This window comes from Rutidosis leptorrhynchoides, chromosome 7 (genome assembly GCF_046630445.1).
Source record: "Rutidosis leptorrhynchoides isolate AG116_Rl617_1_P2 chromosome 7, CSIRO_AGI_Rlap_v1, whole genome shotgun sequence".
Taxonomy (NCBI): domain Eukaryota; kingdom Viridiplantae; phylum Streptophyta; class Magnoliopsida; order Asterales; family Asteraceae; genus Rutidosis; species Rutidosis leptorrhynchoides.
In genome coordinates this window covers 96,685,453-96,706,120 of record NC_092339.1, presented here as the reverse complement: position 1 = coordinate 96,706,120, position 20,668 = coordinate 96,685,453, and the positions used below count along the sequence as shown (strand labels likewise).

Genomic DNA, 20,668 nt, shown 5'->3' with positions numbered 1-20,668 from the left:
ACTTTGGTTTTAGGATCTTAACAAACATATCTTTGTTACCATATTTTTTTTTCCTTTTTTTTTTTTTTAATGAAATTAAACTTCATAATTTTAAACTTGACTTGTGTTTTGCTTCATGTCATAATTTCTGCTTCTTTACATTTATTTGAGTACTTAGTTTCGGTTCATGTTGCGGCTTAGTACATGCTTGAAGTTGATGTTTTTTCTTAGTTGCTTTTAATTTGATTCATCGTTTATATTTTGAGCTTCCAATAAGTAAGCAAATATTGTTTTGTTGCTTGTGCTACTAATTTGATAAAATTTGTAGTAGTAGTATATGTTTGTACATGTAATCACGATACTATTGTGTATGTATTTGACTATATATAACATTGTTACATGTTCATGCCCATTTAATCTTTTATTCATAACATAAAATCTCTTTGCTGCTGCTAAAAGCTGAAAAATGAGGCAATTTGAGCACCAGCTTCTTATCATCACACACAATTGGATTAATTAGCTTGAGGCATGCTAAATACAGGTTGGGTCTGGTCCACTCTACATCTTAAAATGCTTATTTTTCCATGCATTCTATGATCTACGAGTATATAGTAAGTTAAGTGTTAAATAGCATGAGGCATATTTGATGTTTGATTTTGTTTTTAGCAGGTTCATGTGAGTACTGGAGGAACATGAGTATTGTATTAATGGGCCATAACTGGGTTTATTGTTGAAAGATCTAAGATATGATTAGCAAGTTACCTACTTAACTAAGATTTGATTAGTTAAGTGCTGAATAAACTGGGTTTATTGTGCAAAAGGAATGTTGTGGATGAATGGCAATGGTATTATTATGTGTCAAAAAAGGGGGCTAATGTTTTTCATTGTTGTTGACTAACATGTTATATTATTTGCAAATGTTGGTTCCTGGGCAGCTCAAATTATTCATGAAGTTAGTGCATCTTTATATTATACGGAGTATCTATATTCATTCAATAATTTTTTCTTTAAAATACCAGTATCTAAATTCATTCAATAATTTTTTCTTTAAAATACCGTAATTTCACGAGTAATTACGAGTCTTTGCACTAGTTTTTTTTTTTTTTTTTTATGTATGATTGTACCGAAATCTAAAGTGAAGAAGAAACCAAAGTTGTACCGTACAATCCTCCAATCAATCAAACCTTTGGGTCCCACGTTCTATTTTTAAAGTCCTCTCGTAGCATGTGAAAGATACCACTCCCTCTTTGTAATCCTCATGACGTCCAAACCTTTTCTCCATTATCAACCTTTGGATTTAAATCCAACGGTTCAGATCACAAACTGGTAACCACCATCTTACGCTTTCGTTCCACATAAACATTATCCCCCCCCCCAACCCAAAACTCATAAATTTTCCGCTTATCAACGGCCTCACGTTTCATACTACTTACCAATTTACCCCCTATTTTTATCACCTTTACAATTTTACCCCCACAATATCTTATTATGTTGTAATACAAAATCCCGCCTTTTTGTTTTTTAATTACACATTTCGGTGCAAAAATATACCAAAAATACAAAAAAACTAGTAACAAACATAAAGAAACAACTTTAATAAATTGAGAGTTACATTAAATTAAAGTCTTACTAATTCGGTTACTGAATACCTACCGCACCAAACCGGGTAATGACTAAGACTAATGACTAACTAAACCCGGTTCATCAACTAATTCGAATTCCCTTTTCTGTTTCCTACCAAATTCGTTCTTCAAAAACTCTGAACCGGATAAATTAGACCGGGCTCGAGCGCCTCCTTTTTCTGCCGCATTTCCAAAACTTTCCGGTGGTTGTTGGAGTGTACTTCACTGGAAAAGGTCGGACTACAAGCGGGTCGGTATTCGGGTAAAAGTCGACCCGACTTGTACCGGACACCACATGCGTTACAAAGGGTTTTAGCACCTAACGGACCGGCTCTCCACTGTGGCGTCTTTTGTACCAGACAATGACTACAACGCCTAGGTTGAACCGCCGGCTCACCCACCGCCGGGGACGGGTTTTTCCTCACCTTCTTCTGTCTTTTAACCGGGTTTTTTCCGAAAATTGACTCTGCTGTTTGTGTAGAGTCATGTAAAAACCGCCAAGGGTTTGAAGTAGTACATGACGATGAGGACGAACTTGAAGTAGACGAATCGGTTAGTGGGTTTGACCCGAAAGACCAAACCCGACCCCCGGTTCTTGTTCGTTTACTTCTTGCTTTTGTAAGAACCGAAGTCGTGAAATTAGGCTTTACGGACGGTTCTGGGTTCCACTTTTTCTCCGGTAACTTCCCGGCCGGACACGTCAACGAGTACCCGCCGGAAAATGAGTCGTCAACAAATTGAGAAACCCATTCAAGGTCTTCTGCTACGTCATCCGCCTACAAAACCCCAAACAAATTAAAACTTTTGTATTTTAACAAAAATTCAAACTTTTTTATTTTGCCTACAATTCCCACAAAAACGAAATTAAATTAATAAAATTTGTATAAAAAGAAGTGGAAAAAAAGAACTTTTTTACAAAACCCAACAAAAAAAAAATTAAATTTTTTTGATAATATTTAAAGAAGAAAAATAACAAGATTTTTTTACCGGAAGGCAAAGGTCAGTTTGTTCCGGGATAGAGAAATTGGGTTTAATTTCCTGGTTGACTAATTTAACCGGTGAAATAGAAAGCGTTTTGTCGTTTTCTGTGTGGTTACAAAATTGGGTATCGTCGTTATGTTCCTCGAAATCACCGTCGTCGGAGAAATCAAGAAGACCGTCAACGAAAAAATCATCACCGGTGACAAGGGTGGAAAAGTCATCGGAAAAGGACAGTGGGTTGTGGTGGTTGTTGTTGGTGTTGTGGTTATTATTTAGACCAATAAAACTGTTTTTCAAGGCGCCTTCAACACACTCCATGAATAAACGTACAAAAAGAGTTAGAATTTTAGAGAGGGTTGGTTTGTTTGTTTAAAAGAATGAGAAATGTGAATAATTGTTGAAGCAGTAAGTGTTGCGTTGTATTTGTGGTGTGTTTGGTATAGCATTGAATGAGAGACAAGTGCTTTTTTATGTGTTGAACTTATTATTATCAACGCATCTTATCTTATACAAAGCGCCCATTTCCTTTTTTTAATTATACTATTTTCAAACACCCTCTTTTGGTTCAAAATTCAAACATTTAAATTTAAAGTTATGTATTAATAAGAGTAAGCATAAGTATTATGATTGGTGACGCGTGAGTTCACAATAATTAAAGTTCTGCTAGAACTTTAAAACTTAAATAGTTAGAATGGTTAGTTTGAGACGGTTAAGTACGAACTCACACTCATAATCAATATTGCAGTTAATTAACTTTTTTAACTGTTCAATTTGATTAATAAGCGGTTTTTGTTAACTGGTTAACTAAGACGATTTGTATCGCTAACATGTCACGCCCGTGGCTCGCATATGTGGCAAAAGCCACGCATGAAAATGGAGTATTGGGGCATTGGTTGAGGGCGTTTCTTGCTCTTGGGTTAGAATTCAACGGAACAAGCAACGCAAGTTGCTTTTGTTGTATTATTTTTATATTAATTTAAAAATATTATTTTTATTCCTTTTTAACACTTAATCCAATTATATTTTAATACGTCATCACAATACTATTAATCTACACAAAAAACCAACACTACCACTAATCCACACAAAAAATCCACACATCCTAGTCATCAAAAAAGTACAAAAAGCAATTCACACTACCAACACACGCCCCTTACAACTACAACTAGTCTAAGTGATATAAAACAATTACTTTGGTTAACCATTATAGTCAAATAAAAAATAAAATAAAAAATCAAAGGTTTATGTCAAACACCATAGAAAAAACAATTAGACTATTTCATACACAAAATAAAGGTAGACTCTAAACTAGTGCATAAAACCATAAATAACTAGAAAAAACACAATTTCAAGTAGAGTTTTTATAAGTGTTGAAGTTTCTTCAAATTTCAATCTCCATCCATCAAAGAGTCATCGATGTTAGTATCTTTTATTGGCGTAGTTCCTTTTGGTAATATCTCTACAATGAAAAAGGTTTAGTTAACAACAGTATAAACTATTACAATTTTTCTCTCATAACTCTGTTGCACTGTATGTATTTACGATTATATTTCAGGAAGGAGTAGCGTAATTGATAATTCGATGGTGTCGTGTAATTATACGTAGCAAATTGAAATGGATTTCACGACATAGGATTATAATTTATTGTGGTTATTTTTTTTTCAAATCTAAATTTGATGTTACACACTATATTACTTTTGAAAAATTTAGCACATCTTAAACAAAAAATTATATGTAAAGTACCAAGTGGTGCAGTTGCAGTTAAAATGGTGCAGGCATCTTACATTTTCATAATCAACCCACAAAGTACGATTGATCCAAAAATGTTAACTTACCCATGGTTATATATAACACCTCGCCAAAATACCATCTGACGGCGTGTTAATTCCGGTCCCACAGTTAACAGTTACGCCCTCTATATGAGACGTTTAAAGCAATCGCATTTAATTTTATTTAAATTAATAACTTTCAAAAACAAAAGTCAGAAATTCCAAAATATAAACACTGTTGTGATCGTAACCACAAGCCAACAGTATTTAAACAGTATAAAAGTTTTAAATGCGAAAGTAAATAATGTTCTTTAAAATCAAATGCCGACTCCACGGTCAGACATGCAGCAAACACATCGGAAGCATACCTCTTAAGGACCTGAGAATAACAACACGCAAAAACAGGTCAACAAACAATGTTGATGAATCTACAGGTTTAAAGTAACGTAACAATGTCTGAAAAACAGTTATCAGAAAAATAGTTTAATTTCATTGACCACAAGATTCTATCGCAAGCATAAACCGAGCACCTGAATACTAGCAAAGACCCGAGTATATCCACTATACCCACCTTACCTCGTAAAATGTTATACATTGTTCAGATGTATTAAATGTTTAAAGTAAATGCACCACTGCTTTTATAGTGGGTGAGGTTGTCAACCTAACGAATCCGTCCATCTAAATTGTGCTTACCAATGGTATTAAAAGTATTCAAGCTAGAGGCTTTTTGAACAAACTCAATATGCATATGTGTAGTACTCATGTCAATATAAAGCATTTGAAAATGTAAATATAACAGCGTGTATTCTCATCCCTGAAAACATGTAAAAAGCGGGACTGTAGACTCACCTTTGAATAAGCTCGGAATGAAAGACAAATAACTTGTACGGTTTAGACCCGAGTAGTGTAACCTAAGTATACGTATGTAGGTTGGTCAATATATGTATCTTATATAAGTGTGGTTTCATAGTGTACGTTGTCTTATTGCTCGACTCGACGCGATTTAAAGTAAAAGTCAACTATATCATGCAAGTCAAACAAAGTCAACCAAAGTCAAACCGAAAGTCAAACTTGGTCAAAGTAGTCAACTAAAGTCAACATCAGTAGGTTCATGTCAAATATTGGTCAACATGTCAAAACTAAGTCATACAATACGTTTTAGGTCATGAATAATCATTTTCACAATTTCAGTTTATCGTCATGCACCAAATTTACGAACACGTAGCACACTTAGCACATTATCTCATAGTACAAAATTCAAGTAAATATGACAAACTACAGATCATAATTAGACTCAAAATCGATTCCAAAAAGTCCGGCCAGGGACTCATACGACAATTAAAAGTCAGGAATCAGAAGGAATACATTTGGGATTTTCCAGGTCAGTTTCTGACTGCGTACTGATTTCATTTCGGCTATAACCGGAGTTAGAAACATGCAATTTATACAAGACCAGTGGCCATAGTTCAAGGACAAATCAAAGTAACACATATTAAAAATCTAGCCACTTTTGTTTAGCCAATTTGTACAGTTTATTCGTGCAAATTGATCATTCAGTTTTTAGTTCAAATCAGAATTCACATAAAGTATGGCTCTATTGTGCCCAATGCATAAGGTTTCAGATATTGACATAAACTAACAATAAGTCACATATCATGTTAAGTTTCATTTTCCAGAAGCATACATACTCAATAAATATACAAAATTCAAAAAGTACAAAACCGTTTTCAATTTACAGATTCGATTCCCATTTCGTTAGTCACATTCGCATACGATTATCCGAAGATCTAGATACAATTAGCCTATGATATCTACATGAAAGATGAAGTAATTTTTGTCTATTTTTTATATATGCAAAGCTTCAATCACAGAAGTAAACACATTTTATCATACAAGGTTATTTTCATGCAAGTGCTGTATAAAACTTCATTTACACTAATTCTAGCATATCTCGGGCTATGCATAAGCAAACGACATCATATCCTTATCTAACTTGAGTGTTTTTAAATTATCTTTCCAGTGGTATAAGTCTCACATGCCAATTCGTTTTCTATCAATACCAGATTTCTGATCAAGCAACAATAACACAACGATAATTGAAATCGACATAACTTAATCATACGGAAACGAAATCAAGCGAATCCAAAGCCTAAACTGTAACGACCCGTCAAAATCGCTATTGACGCGGCACGTTAATCATTAATTCCACAGTGAGGTTTTGACCTCTATATGATACGTTTTGATAAAATATTGCATTCATTAAAATAAGTGACTTTCTAAACATAGAAAGTTATAAACATGTGGGCAAGTGCTTAGGTACAAGCAAAACCCCGAAATACATAAGTCTTTAATTTACAGGTTGACATCACAGTCCAATTATTTATTACACAACGCAGTTTTATTTTGAATGCAATAAACTTTGTACAAAGCATGAGAGACTCCATGCAGGCAACAAGCACATCACAGCGGAAGCATTCTAAGGACCTGAGAATAAAACATGCTAAAAAGTCAACACGAATATTGGTGAGTTATAGGTTTAATTGCTCGAGTCATAAACATATATAAAGATAGACCACAAGATTTCATCAAAAGTTTATCAATAGATTCTACGTAACAGAGCACCATGGTAACTAAACTTAACGCTATAGTGATAATTACCCCATTCGTTTTAATACACGCAAACCAACGTGTCTTAAACTCAAATAACATACGTCCGTTAAAAGGCTAGCGCTCTAGCTCGGACGGGGATGTCAAGCCCTATGGATCCATATACAATTATTCGCGCCCACCAGTCCATATCCTATGTACTGGCAGCTACTAGTTACCAAAGCTAAGGGATTTTCGGTTTAACTCAGTGTAGAATTTAGTATGTACTTGTGTCTTATCGCGTTTAAAATAAATTGCATGTATTCTCAGCCCAAAAATATTTAAAGTATTTAAAAAGGGAGACTATAAACTCACAGTTCAATATTGCGATTCAATATTGTAGGCAAATTGCGTAGACGTAATGATGGTAGATGACTGTATGGTTGGCCTTGGATTCAAGAACAATACCCCGAATAATACCTAATATTTCCTTTGCTTAAAGCGGTTTGAAACCCGAATTAAAAACACCCTCGTATATACCTTATTATTATTAAACTTAAATTTAAAATTATAATTATAATATAAATATAAATATTAAGAGATAAATGTGAAAAACTTCGTCGAATAAACTGCGTATTTATATTACTTTTCGATTTACTGTAGCTCATGCGATCGCATGAGTTTTCAGTGTTTTTGCCATGCGATCGCATGGCCGCCTTTTCCGTTTTTGTTTGCTAGTTCGCCGACATCAAATAGTGTTTACTGTAGCAAATAGTGTTTACAGTACCACTATAGCAAAATACGGTTTCACTGTAGCAAATAGTGTTTTACTGTAGCAAAGTAATTTTTACTGTAGCAACTAGGGTTTTACTGTAGGAAAGTCGTTTTTACTTGTACATATATATATATATATATATACATACATATAATTGTTCATGAATCGTTGAGAGTAGTCAAAGGTAATTGTATATATGAAACAGTTCTAAAATTTTGAGACTCAATCTAACAGACTTTGTTTAACGTGCCAAAATAATAAATCGTATAGAGAATTGGTTTAAATTAGTCGAAATTTTTCGGGTCATCACATAAACTCAATAGTTTTTCGCAAGGAATCTGATTATAACATAATAATTAACATTTGAAAAACTTAAAATCACTGATCATGCAATAACAAATTTGTTTTTAAACCCTAGCGCATCAAACAATCAAAATAACGATTACAATTAACACGTACGCATATAGACTTGAGCAATTGACAACATAACTATGAAACTTTATAAAAATCAGATTTTTAAGAATTAGGGTTCATGCAATTATACATTTGATCGCTAAAAGAATTATATCAACGCGTAGAGGAGATCGAGAATTGCAACTTTCGTGTTCAAGGTTTAATCTAAAAATCAAAAATTGATGGTGGTAGTAGGGTGATGGTGGTCGACGGTTTTGGGGAGAGGGAGAGAAGAAAACTGCGTTATATTTTTATTAATGCTATTTAGGTTAAACACAAGCCTTAAATACTATCCCTAATTATCCTAAATTGCACATAAGTCCCTCCACTAGTCAAAAATTAACAAAATAAGGGGGTGAGGGGGAGGGGTTGGCCGAATGGGGCCCACCATGGGTTCTCGGGCTCTCGTTTTGTAATCTCGTGTATTCGTGGTCCGTTTTAAGTGTCGTTTTGTCGTACCGAAGGCCCGGAACGCTAATCCGATCGTTAAACGCAACCAATCGCTTAATTTATTAAAAACCCAATAAATTAAATATTTTAAAAAGTTAATAATTAATTGAATTAATTATTAAAATAAACCCGAACGTTTCGTTGCTCAAAAAGTTATTATCAAAATCGTATCGTTTTTATCGTATTTCATTATCCGAAATATTTATTTGAATTAATATCAACCCATATCAATTATTGAAACCCTCCAAAGGTCAAGTACGCATTTAATACACGTAAACACATAAAATTTAAATAATCGCCGTTAAATAAACTAACGGAAGGTTAACGAAAGTAACGGAAAAATCAGGGTTGTTACATTACCCACCTGTTATTGAAAATTTTGTCCCGAAATTTTAGTGATCGTCCACTGAAGTGGTTTCCTCGGGAAACAATTGCGGATACTTCAGTCTCATCTGGTCTTCACGCTCCCACGTGAACTCTGGTCCTCTTCTCGAGTTCCACCGAACTTTAACGATAGGAATTCTGCTTTGCTTCAACTGTTTGACCTCTCGGCCCAAGATTTCAACAGGTTCCTCAATGAAATGAAGTTTGTCGTCGATACGTAGTTCCTCTAGAGGAATAATCAAATTATCATCGGCTAAGCACTTCTTTAGATTGGATACATGGAAAACGTCATGAATACCACTGAGTGCTTGTGGTAGTTCCAATCTGTAAGCTACTGGTCCAACTCTTTCAGTTATCTCAAACGGTCCAACATAGCGAGGACTCAGTTTACCTCATTTCCCAAATTGTACAACACCCTTCCAAGGTGATACTTTAAGCATAACTTTGTCTCCAACTTGGAACTCTATGTCCTTCCATCTAACATCGACATAACTCTTTTGTCGACTTCGAGCCGTTCTCAGTCATTCCTGAATCTGTAGAACTTTCTCAGTTGTCTCCTGAATAATCTCAGGACCTGTCAACTGACTATCTCCCAACTCGCTCCAACAAACGGGAGATCTACACTTCCTTCCATACAATGCCTCGAAAGGTGCAGCTTTAATACTCGCATGGTAGCTGTTATTGTATGAGAACTCAGATAGTGGTAAATACTTATCCCATCCGTTTCTGAAATCAATGACACACGCTCTCAACATGTCCTCAAAAGTCTGAATAGTTCGTTCGCTCTGGCCATCCGTCTGGGGGTGATATGCTGTACTCATATCTAAACGAGTCCCCATTGCTTTCTGCAATGATTGCCAAAACCTGGAAGTAAATCTGTTATCGCGGTCGGATATAATGGATATAGGCACTCCATGCCTAGAGACGACTTCCTTAATGTAAATCTGAGCCAACTTCTCCATCTTATCAGTTTCCCTTATCGGTAAGAAGTGCGCGGACTTAGTGAGACGATCCACGATAACCTAAATAGTATCGTGACCTTCTGCCGTTCTCGGCAGTTTCGTAATGAAGTCCACGGAAATTCCTTCCCACTTCCACTGGGGAATCTCTGGTTGAATCAGTAATCCTGATGGCTTCTGATGCTCAGCCTTGACTTTAGCGCAAGTCAAGCACTTCCCGACATAAGTAGCAATGTCAGCTTTCAAGTTCGGCCACCAATAAAATGCCTTCAAATCTTGGTACATTTTATCTGATCCCGGATGAATTGAGTATCTCGACTTGTGTGCTTCCTCCAACACTAGTTCTCTCAATCCACCAAACTTTGGTACCCAAATTCGGTTAGCAAAGTACCATGTTCCGTCCTCCTTGATGTCAAACTTCTTATCCATCCCTTTGAGAAATTCAACATCAACATTCTCTTGTTTCATGGCTTCCTGTTGTGCTTCGCGGATTTGTGATGTGAGATTCGTACGGACAACTATGTTAAGCGCTTTAACCCTAAGAGGTTTCTCTCGCTCCTTTCTGCTCAAGACATCTGCCACAACATTCGCCTTGCCCGGATGGTATTGAAGTTCGCAGTTATAATCATTAAGTAGTTCCATCCAACGTCGTTGTCTCATGTTGAGTTGCTTCTGATCGAATATGTGCTGTAAACTCTTATGGTCAGTGAAGATAGTGAACTTGGTTCCAAACAGGTAGTGTCTCCACATTTTAAGTGCAAAGACAACAGCTCCTAACTCAAGGTCGTGCGTAGTGTAGTTCTGCTCGTGAATCTTTAACTGACGCGATCCATAAGCAATAACTTTGTTTCGTTGCATAAGTACGCATCCCATTCCTTGATGTGAGGCATCACAATAAACAACAAAATCTTCACTTCCCTTGGGTAGAGACAATACTGGTGCAGTTGTTAACTTCTCCTTCAACAATTGAAATGCAGTCTCTTGCGGTTCTGACCACTCAAACTTCTTGCCCTTTTGAGTCAATGCGGTTAATGGTCGGGCGATCTTAGAGAATCCTTCAATGAATCTCCGGTAGTAACCAGCTAGACCCAAAAATTGCCTAATCTGCGTTGGCGTCTTTGGAGTTTCTCAATTCTTAACCGACTTAATCTTTGCTGGATCGACCTGTATTCCATTGGACCCTACAACATGGCCAAGAAATTGTACTTCTGGTAACCAAAAGTCACACTTAGAGAACTTTGCATACAACTGCTCTTCTCTAAGCATAGTCAATATCGAACGTAGATGCTGCTCGTGCTCTTCTCTGTTCTTGGAGTACACCAATATATCATCAATGAACACAATGATGAATTTATCTAGGTATGGCTTACACACACGGTTCATGAGGTCCATGAACACTGCTTGTGCGTTCGTCAAACCAAACGACATCACTGTACACTCATAATGCCCATAACGTGTTCTAAACGCTGTCTTCGGGACATCATCTTCTTTGACTCTCAATTGATGATACCCGGATCTCAAATCAATCTTCGAATAGCAGTTGGATCCCTACAACTGATCAAATAAGTCATCAATCCTCGGTAGCGGATACCGATTCTTGATTGTCAGCTTGTTCAATTCTCTGTAGTCGATACACAACCTCATCGACCCATCCTTCTTCTTAACAAACAGGACCGGAGCTCCCCAAGGCGAAGAACTCGATCTAATAAATCCCTTGTCTAACAACTCTTGCAATTGACTAGACAACTCTTAAAGTTCTGGGGTTGCAAGTCTGTACGGTGCGTGAGCCACTGGTGCCGCTCCTGGCACTAAGTCTATCTGAAACTCAATTTCTCGATGCGGTGGGAGACCAGGTAATTCCTCCGGAAAAACTTCAAGAAATTCCTTAACTATAGGAACGTCTTCGAGTCTCATTTCTTCTGGTACAATTTGACTTACATGAGCCAAGAACGCGATACATCCCTTTCTCACATACTTCTGGACTTTCAAGCAATTAATGAGATGTAATTGTGAGCCATTCTTTTCACCATAAATCATCATAGGTTCACCATCAGCAATAGGAATACGAATAGCCTTTAGGTCACATACCACCTCGGTTTTGTTATCAACTAACCAGTCCATTCCAACCACAAGGTCAAAACTTCCCAGTTTAATAGATATCACATTAATGCTAAAAGGCTTACCCTCTAACATCAAGGTACAATCACGATAAATCTTATCAGCTCTCATCAAGTTACCATTCCCCAGTTCTATGGAATACACGTTATCTAGGGGAGAAACAGGTTTCTTAACATTGTGACAAATATCCTTTGATATAAAACTTCTATCAGTGCCAGTATCAAACAAAACATAAACAAGTTGATCATCAAGTGAAAATGTACCCGTGACTAGCTTTGGATCATCACGAGCTTCCGCAGAATTGATGTTGAACGCCCTTCCTCGAGCATTCCCATTATTGTTCTTAGGACAGTCCTTCTTGAAATGACCCGGCTGTCCACAACCATAACAGTTCTTACCACCATTAGCATTGTTCGCGTTGCTTGCAGTACTGTTGTTGTTGGTGTTGCCGTTGAGATTAACCTTGCAATCTTTTGATAAATGACCAAACTTCTTACAACGGTCACAATTTAGAACAGAACAATTTCCAGTATGATGCTTGCCACACTTCTAACATTGTGGCTTTTTGCCCTTATACCCGGAGTTAATTCCTGTGCTTCCAGTGTCGTTACGGTAAGAATCTTGCTTTTTGAACGAATGTTGATTGAAATTCCTGTCCTGACCACCGTTCCACTTCCTTTTACCATCGTTTGACTTATTCTCATTCACTGTAGTGCCCTTCCCTCTCTGGGCAATCTGATCCAACAGCAAACTAGCCATGTCAATAGATTCCTGCACATTTGCGGGTTTTGAAGTAGTGACCCCGCCTTGAATGTTCTCACTCAGACCTTCAATGTACAGTTCTACCTTACGCCTTTCCGGAGTAACCATTTCAGGACACATTAACGCCAACTCAAAGAACCTCTTGTTATAGGCGGTGAGATTGTTGCCTACTAACTTCAGCTCTCGGTACTCGCGTTCCATTTTCTTAACCTCGTTCCTCGAACAATACTCCTCGATCATTCTTTGCTTCAGAGTGTCCCAAGGTAAGGCATAAGCCTGATCACGACCCACGGATTGAGCATAGTTGTTCCACCAGGTGAGCGCACTGTCTGCCAGTGTGCCCGTTGCAAAGCCTACCCTGCCGTTATCATTACAACCACTAATGCGGAAAACCGATTCGAGCTTCTCAAACCACCTGGTGAGACCAACTGGTCCCTCGGTTCCGTTGAAAGAATGCGGGTTGCAACTAGTGAACGTTTTGTAAGAACATCCATTACGGCCTTGTGTGCCGTTTCCATTAGTGTTGCTCGAGCCACCACGATCATTACTGTTTCGATCGTTGTTGAATTCTCTCAGTAGTTCAGCTCTTTCAGCCGCGATTCCTTCGGCGACCATTCTCCTGATTTGGGCGGCGGTTGATTCCTTCGGAGGCATCTTCAACACAGAAAAACACACCAGGTCAGTGTCAAAACAATGCTATATATGAAAATATACTAGCAACGAGTGTTGAAGACTAGTAAATAATAGTACGAAAAGATTCGCTAGTAGTGAGAAGTAGTGTAAGTAGTGATAGTAGTGTTAGTAGTGTTAGTAGTAACACTAGTGGTAGTAGTAGTGGTACTAGTGTTATGTAGTGATAGCGGTGATAGTAACACTAAGTAGTAACATTAATGGCAATGGTAGTAGTATAACATAACACAAGTATTATGATCATACAAGTTACTAAATACAAAATATTACCGCATGCAATAAAAGATAATAGTTACCAATAGCATAATCCACCATTAATATAAGTATAATCCAAGAGTGATAAACCAAATTCCAAAGTAGTAAACCAAACAATAAACATAATGTGCTAATAGCCCGGTTTATAACACCCGGTAAGTCTTATATAATCAATTAAAGAAGGTATGGCGGATGAAAAAGGAAAAGAATCTCATGGTCAATGACCCTTCACTTCCTCTTCTGTCGGGTACGGAAGGCAGGTCCATCATTCCTCGGCCTATTACGTTCCGCCTCTAACGCAGCAACCCTGACAGTTAAGGCTTCTATCAATCTCGCCATCTCAACGAACCTTGCTTCAGCCTCGTACGTATAAGTATTTATACCTATGACTCTTTCCTCCATCCTCTTTAGATCATCGGGGTGCGGATATGTCCTAGAAATATCGCTCAAGGCGTTAACACGATAAACAATATCCCTGTTACGGTTAGTATGAACCAAATCCAACGCATAAAGGTTCACGGGATGGTTAGGTATCCGATGCGGAGCAGGTACTGGTGCTGGGGCTGGAGCATTCACCTCAGCCACACTGGAGTCGCTGTCACTGCTTCCTGAATCCTGTGACATCTAACTCATAGTACAAGAACACAAACAAAACAGATTAGTCAAGTAAATAACGTTAGTCACAAAGTACTCATGTAATGACTAAGTCCCGGTCGTAGTCTAGACTCATCAAGGCGTCCTAATGACCAAATCAGACATACTAATGCAAGTCCTAGTTTCCCTACGAACCGTTAGCTCTGATACCAACTATAACACCCCGCCAAAATACCATCTGACGGCGTGTTAATTCCGGTCCCACAGTTAACAGTTACGCCCTCTATATGAGACGTTTAAAGCAATCGCATTTAATTTTATTTAAATTAATAACTTTCAAAAACAAAAGTCAGAAATCCCAAAATAGAAACACTGTTGTGATCGTAACCACAAGCCAATAGTATTTAAATAGTATAAAAGTTTTAAATGCGAAAGTAAATAATGTTCTTTAAAATCAAATGCTGACTCCACGGCCAGACATGCAGCAAACACAGCGGAAGCATACCTCTTAAGGACCTGAGAATAATAACACGCAAAAACAGGTCAACAAACAATGTTGGTGAATCTACAGGTTTAAAGTAACGTAACAATGTCTGAAAAATAGTTATCAGAAAAATAGTTTAATTTCATTGACCACAAGATTCTATCGCAAGCATAAACCGAGCACCTGAATACTAGCAAAGACCCGAGTATATCCACTATACCCAGCTTACCTCGTAAAATGTTATACATTGTTCAGATATATTAAATGTTCAAAGTAAATGCACCACTGCTTTTATAGTGGGTGAGGTTGCCAACCTAACGGATCCGTTCATCTAAATTGTGCTTACCAATGGTATTAAAAGTATTCAAGCTAGAGGCTTTTCGAACAAACTCAATATGCATATGTGTAGTACTCATGTCAATATAAAGCATTTTAAAATGTAAATATAACAGCGTGTATTCTCATCCCTGAAAACATGTAAAAAGCGGGACTCTAGACTCAACTTTGAATAAGTTCGGAATGAAAGACAAATGACTTGTACGGTTTAGACCCGAGTAGTGTAACCTAAGTATACGTATGTATGTTGGTCAATATATGTATCTTATATAAGTGTGGTTTCATAGTGTACGTTGTCTTATTGCTCGACTCGACGCGATTTAAAGTAAAAGTCAACTATATCATGCAAGTCAAACAAAGTCAACCGAAGTCAAACCGAAAATCAAACTTGGTCAAAGTAGTCAACTAAAGTCAACATCAGTAGGTTCATGTCAAATATTGGTCAACATGTCAAAACTAAGTCATACAATACGTTTTAGGTCATGAATAATCATTTTCACAATTTCAGTTTATCGTCATGCACCAAATTTACGAACACGTAGCACACTTAGCACATTATCTCGTAGTACAAAATTCAAGTAAATATGAAAAACTCCAGATCATAATTAGACTCAAAATCGATTCCAAAAAGTCTGTCCAGGGACTCATACGACAATTAAAAGTCAGGAATCAGAAGGAATACATTTGGGGTTTGCCAGGTCAGTTTCTGACCGCGCACTGATTTCATTTCGGCTATAACCAGAGTTAGAAACATGCAATTGATACAAGACCAGTGGTCATAGTTCAAGGACAAATCAAAGTAACACATATCAAAAATCTAGCAACTTTTGTTTAGCCAATTTGTACAGTTTATTCGTGCAAGTTGATCATTCAGTTTTCAGTTCAAATCAGAATTCACATAAAGTATGGCTCTATTGTGCCCAATGCATAAGGTTTCAGAGATTGACATAAACTAACAATAAGTCACATATCATGTTAAGTTTCATTTTACAGAAGCATACATTCTCAATCAATATACAAAATTCACAAAGTACAAAACCGTGTTCAATTTACAGATTCGATTCCCATTTCGTTAGTCACATTCGCATACGATTATCCGAAGATCTAGATACAATTAGCCTATGATATATACATGAAAGATGAAGTACTTTTTGTCTATTTTTCAAATATGCAAAGCTTAAATCACAGAAGTTAACACATTTTATCATACAAGGTTATTTTCATGCAAGTGCTGTATAAAACTTCATTTACACTAATTCTAGCATATCTCGGGCTATACATAAGAAAACGACATGATATCCTTGTCTAACTTGAGTATTTTTAAATTATCTTTCTAGTGATATAAGTCTCACATGCCAATTCGTTTTCTATCAATACCAGATTTCTGATCAAGCAACAATAACACAACGATAATTCAAATCGACATAACTTAATCATACGGAAACGAAATCAAGCGAATCCAAAGCCTAAACTCAATAGTTTTTCGCAAGGAATCTGATTATAACATAATAATTAACATTTGAAAAACTTAAAATCACTGATCATGCAATAACAAATTCGTTTTTAAACCCTAGCGCATCAAACAATCAAAATAACGATTACAATTAACACGTACACGTATAGACTTGAGCAATTGACAACATAACTATGAAACTTTATAAAAATCAGATTTTTAAGAATTAGGGTTCATGCAATTATACCTTTGATCGCTAAAAGAATTATATCAACGCGTAGAGGAGATCGATAATTGCAACTTTCGTGTTCAAGGTTTAATCTAAAAATCAAAAATTGATGGTGGTAGTAGGGTGATGGTGGTCGACGGTTTTGGGGAGAGGGAGAGAAGAAAACTGCGTTATATTTTTATTAATGCTATATAGGTTAAACACAAGCCTTAAATACTATCCCTAATTATCCTAAATTGCACATAAGTCCCTCCACTAGTCAAAAATTAACAAAATAAGGGGGTGAGGGGGAGGGGTCGGCTGAATGGGGCCCACCATGGTTTTCCGGGCTCTCGTTTTGTAATCCCTTGTATTCGTGGTCCGTTTTAAGTGTCGTTTTGTCGTACCGAAGGCCCGGAACGCTAATCCGATCGTTAAACGCAATCAATCGCTTAATTTATTAAAAACCCAATAAATTAAATATTTTAAAAAGTTAATAATTAATTAAATTAATTATTAAAATAAACTCGAACGTTTCGTTGCTCAAAAAGCTATTATCAAAATCGTATCGTTTTTATCGTATTTCATTATCCGAAATATTTATTTGAATTAATATCAACCCATATCAATTATTGAAACCCTCCAAAGGTCAAGTACACATTTAATACACGTAAACACATAAAAGTTAAATAATCGCCGTTAAATAAACTAACGGAAGGTTAACGAAAGTAACGGAAAAATCAGGGTTGTTACATTATACATTGGATATGGTTAATTCGGTTCAGTTTTATCAGTTGATATGTATGTTGGTCGATTAATGCGGTTTTTACTCATTGTAAGATGTACATATATATTTTTGTTGGTTAATACAGTCACTACCTTTAAAAAAAAAAAAAAAAAAAAATTACTAAACACCTCATACTCCTGTAGTAAAAAAAAAAAAAAAAAAAAAAAAAAAAAAAACCCAAGATGTACTGGGGTCATATCATAGGCGAGTGCATATATCTTATAAATAAATCATAAATCGTGAAGGATAAATTAAAGGAGATATAGGTGTATTGATATCATGATTATGGGGGCCATTGCATATCTTGGAAGCAAAGAGTGAATAAAGTGGTGCCAACCAAATGAATTTGTCTCACCTTTCAATTGTCCCCAATTTTGCCCTTGATGTTTAATAATTTGATTGTGGTGCATCCTAGTATAAACTTTAAACCTAGAATCAAGGGTGTTTTCTTTCTCACTAAAATATGATTGACATCAACATACGAGTGTATAGTATCACAGAACCTTGTTAACTACTGTAAAATTATGACATGAATAGAATATATGGAGACATTTATGTTACTCGGTATTATTCATAAGGATCATGAGTAGTTTCGAATTATTTTCAACCAGTGAGATATTTATTTATTTTTTAACAAAACAAGTAAATGATTTGAGTTAAAAAAAAAAAAAAAAACTGATAAATTATATGGTTCAGGTGTAACTTTTAAATATGGGATTGAGAGGTTGAGTTATGAAATGAGTCAATTCTATGTATTATAAGATTAAATCGTAGAAATGTTTGAGTTGGACTTTGTAATTGTTAATATAGTCAGGGGCATATTTGAATATGTGTCAAATGTACAATTAAACACATTCATCATTATTACTCCATATTGTCAAACTTACTGTTTTTATTTGTCCCAAAAAAATTGTCCTTACTCAAAATAACAATAAAAATCTCTTAAAGTTCCAATTAAATCCCCTCTATTATTGGAAGATACAATTAAATATGGCAGCTAATTAGCAAATCTCAATAAATTAAATCAAGGGCAAAATGGACAATCCGCACATATCTCTTAAATCCAAAGAAAAGTCAAACCAGACAATCTTTTAGGACGGAGAGAGTATTATTTTATCATCGAGCATACTTCACTTACTGAACATCAAGTCTTTGATGCTATTGTTTCGGACACTCGCTTGAAGCTCCTCACCATCCGGTTTAAAAGCTCATCTAATGTGGCTCGAATTCGAACATGTGGTATTAAAAGGAGGTGTAATGTGGTTCAATAAGGCAGTGAGAGATCTAAGTGAGAGAAAAAATTGTGAGTTCATCGAGAGGCGGGCTAAGTGGTTTAATGAATTTATTAACAGAACCCAACTCATCGATATTCCGTTAGAAGGTAAGAAATTCACGCGAATTTGTGACAACGGATTGAAGTTTAGTAAGTTAGATACGTTTCTTGTCTCCGAAAGATTTTTCAACACTTGGAGTAATGTCTCGGTTTTAGCCCTTGAAAGAAAATTATCGGATCATTGCCCTATAGTTCTAAGAGATAGAGTAATAGATGATTGAGCGGTTCATAAATGCCGATCGTGTTTGATATTAAGAGATGAATTTTACGTGTGCATTTGAGGTTTAAAATGCTATTTTATAAGGTTTTCATAATGGGTAACATGTCAACACGAAACGCGAAAACGAGGATTAAAACGAGAAAAAGGCGTGAAAAAAGTGCCCAGCCGCAAATTGCGGCTGGTGAGCATAAGGGGCGGCTGGCTTGGTGTAAAAATTTTGTTCAGGTCAGAAACGGGCATAAGGAGGCGCTTGGTTTTTGCGGCTGGGCGTAAATTGCGGCTGGTGAGCATAAGGGGCGGCTGGACGTATTTTTGGATAGAATTTAGAGCCGGATTTGAGGGATTTCATGCTTGGGGAATACCCTACTTCATCCCTATATAAGGTAAACCCTAGGCTACGAATTTAACACCTTTTCCATCAGTTTGAGAGCCAAAAACACTCCCAAAAACATCATTCATCATCATCAATCAAGGATTCAAGTCAAGATCAAAGGCGTGTTCATCATGATTCATCCTTCTATCATTGTGTTCATCATCATCAACATGCAAGGCTAATCTCCTTACTTTATTCCTTCCAATGTATTGTTTATTCATTCAATTATGTGTGTGGTTTGTAATATTACAATGATAAACTCCTTTGATTTATGATTTTGCAAACAATTCAAGAGATTGTTTAATGCAAGTTGGTTGATTTTGATTATTGCAAGACGTATTATTGTGATTTAACAATTGTGCTTGATCCACTTAGCGTTAATTTAGATTAGGGATAAATACAAGTGTTTAGGTTACATAATCGTGTCCAAAATAATTATTTTGACGAATCCATGATTTCATGTCTGAAATGTCCCGTTCATATCGATTATAAACGTTCCATATTAATTGATTTCTTTGCGAGGTTTTGACCTCTATTTTCAAAGACTGCATTCGATTTTTAAACATACTATAACCTTTATTTTATCAATAAAGGTTTAAAAATATTACGACGATTATCAAATAATGATAATCTAAAATATAGCGTTTTCACACGATTATTACATAATGATTTACAATAATATTACACATCAATTTAAATCTTCGAATGTAGTTTTTAAATATTATTATACAAGCATGCTGACTCCATCACTTGTCCATAAATTAGCATGCAACAGCGGAAGCTCTTAATAATCACCTGAGAATAAACATGCTTTAAACGTCAACAAAAATGTTGGTGAGTTATAGGTTTAACCTATATATATCAAATCGTAATAATATACCACAAGATTTCATCTTTCAATAACATACAATCTGTAAAAAAATCATTCATATGTTGAACACCTGGTAACCGACATTAACAAAATGCATATAGAATATCCCCAAAACAGAAATCCATCTGTATTAATAACTCGAAGTACTAAAGCATACCATTTTCCAGTATGGGGGGGAGTTAGTGCCCGTAGATCTACCTTTAGGATTCGCGTCAATTAGGGTGTC

The 20,668-nt window shown here is 36.1% G+C and overlaps 1 protein-coding gene across 1 annotated transcript; it reads right to left on the bottom strand.

Annotated features, from left to right (window-relative positions):
- Positions 1 to 1,592: 1,592 nt before the first annotated feature.
- LOC139857692 (GATA transcription factor 6-like) lies at positions 1,593 to 3,071 on the bottom strand. Its single transcript, XM_071846516.1, has 2 exons — positions 2,589 to 3,071; positions 1,593 to 2,377 (listed from the first exon to the last, which is right to left on the bottom strand). The coding sequence occupies exons 1-2, from the start codon at positions 2,898 to 2,900 to the stop codon at positions 1,730 to 1,732; spliced, it is 960 nt and encodes a 319-aa protein (XP_071702617.1). The 5' UTR covers positions 2,901 to 3,071; the 3' UTR covers positions 1,593 to 1,729.
- Positions 3,072 to 20,668: the final 17,597 nt, after the last annotated feature.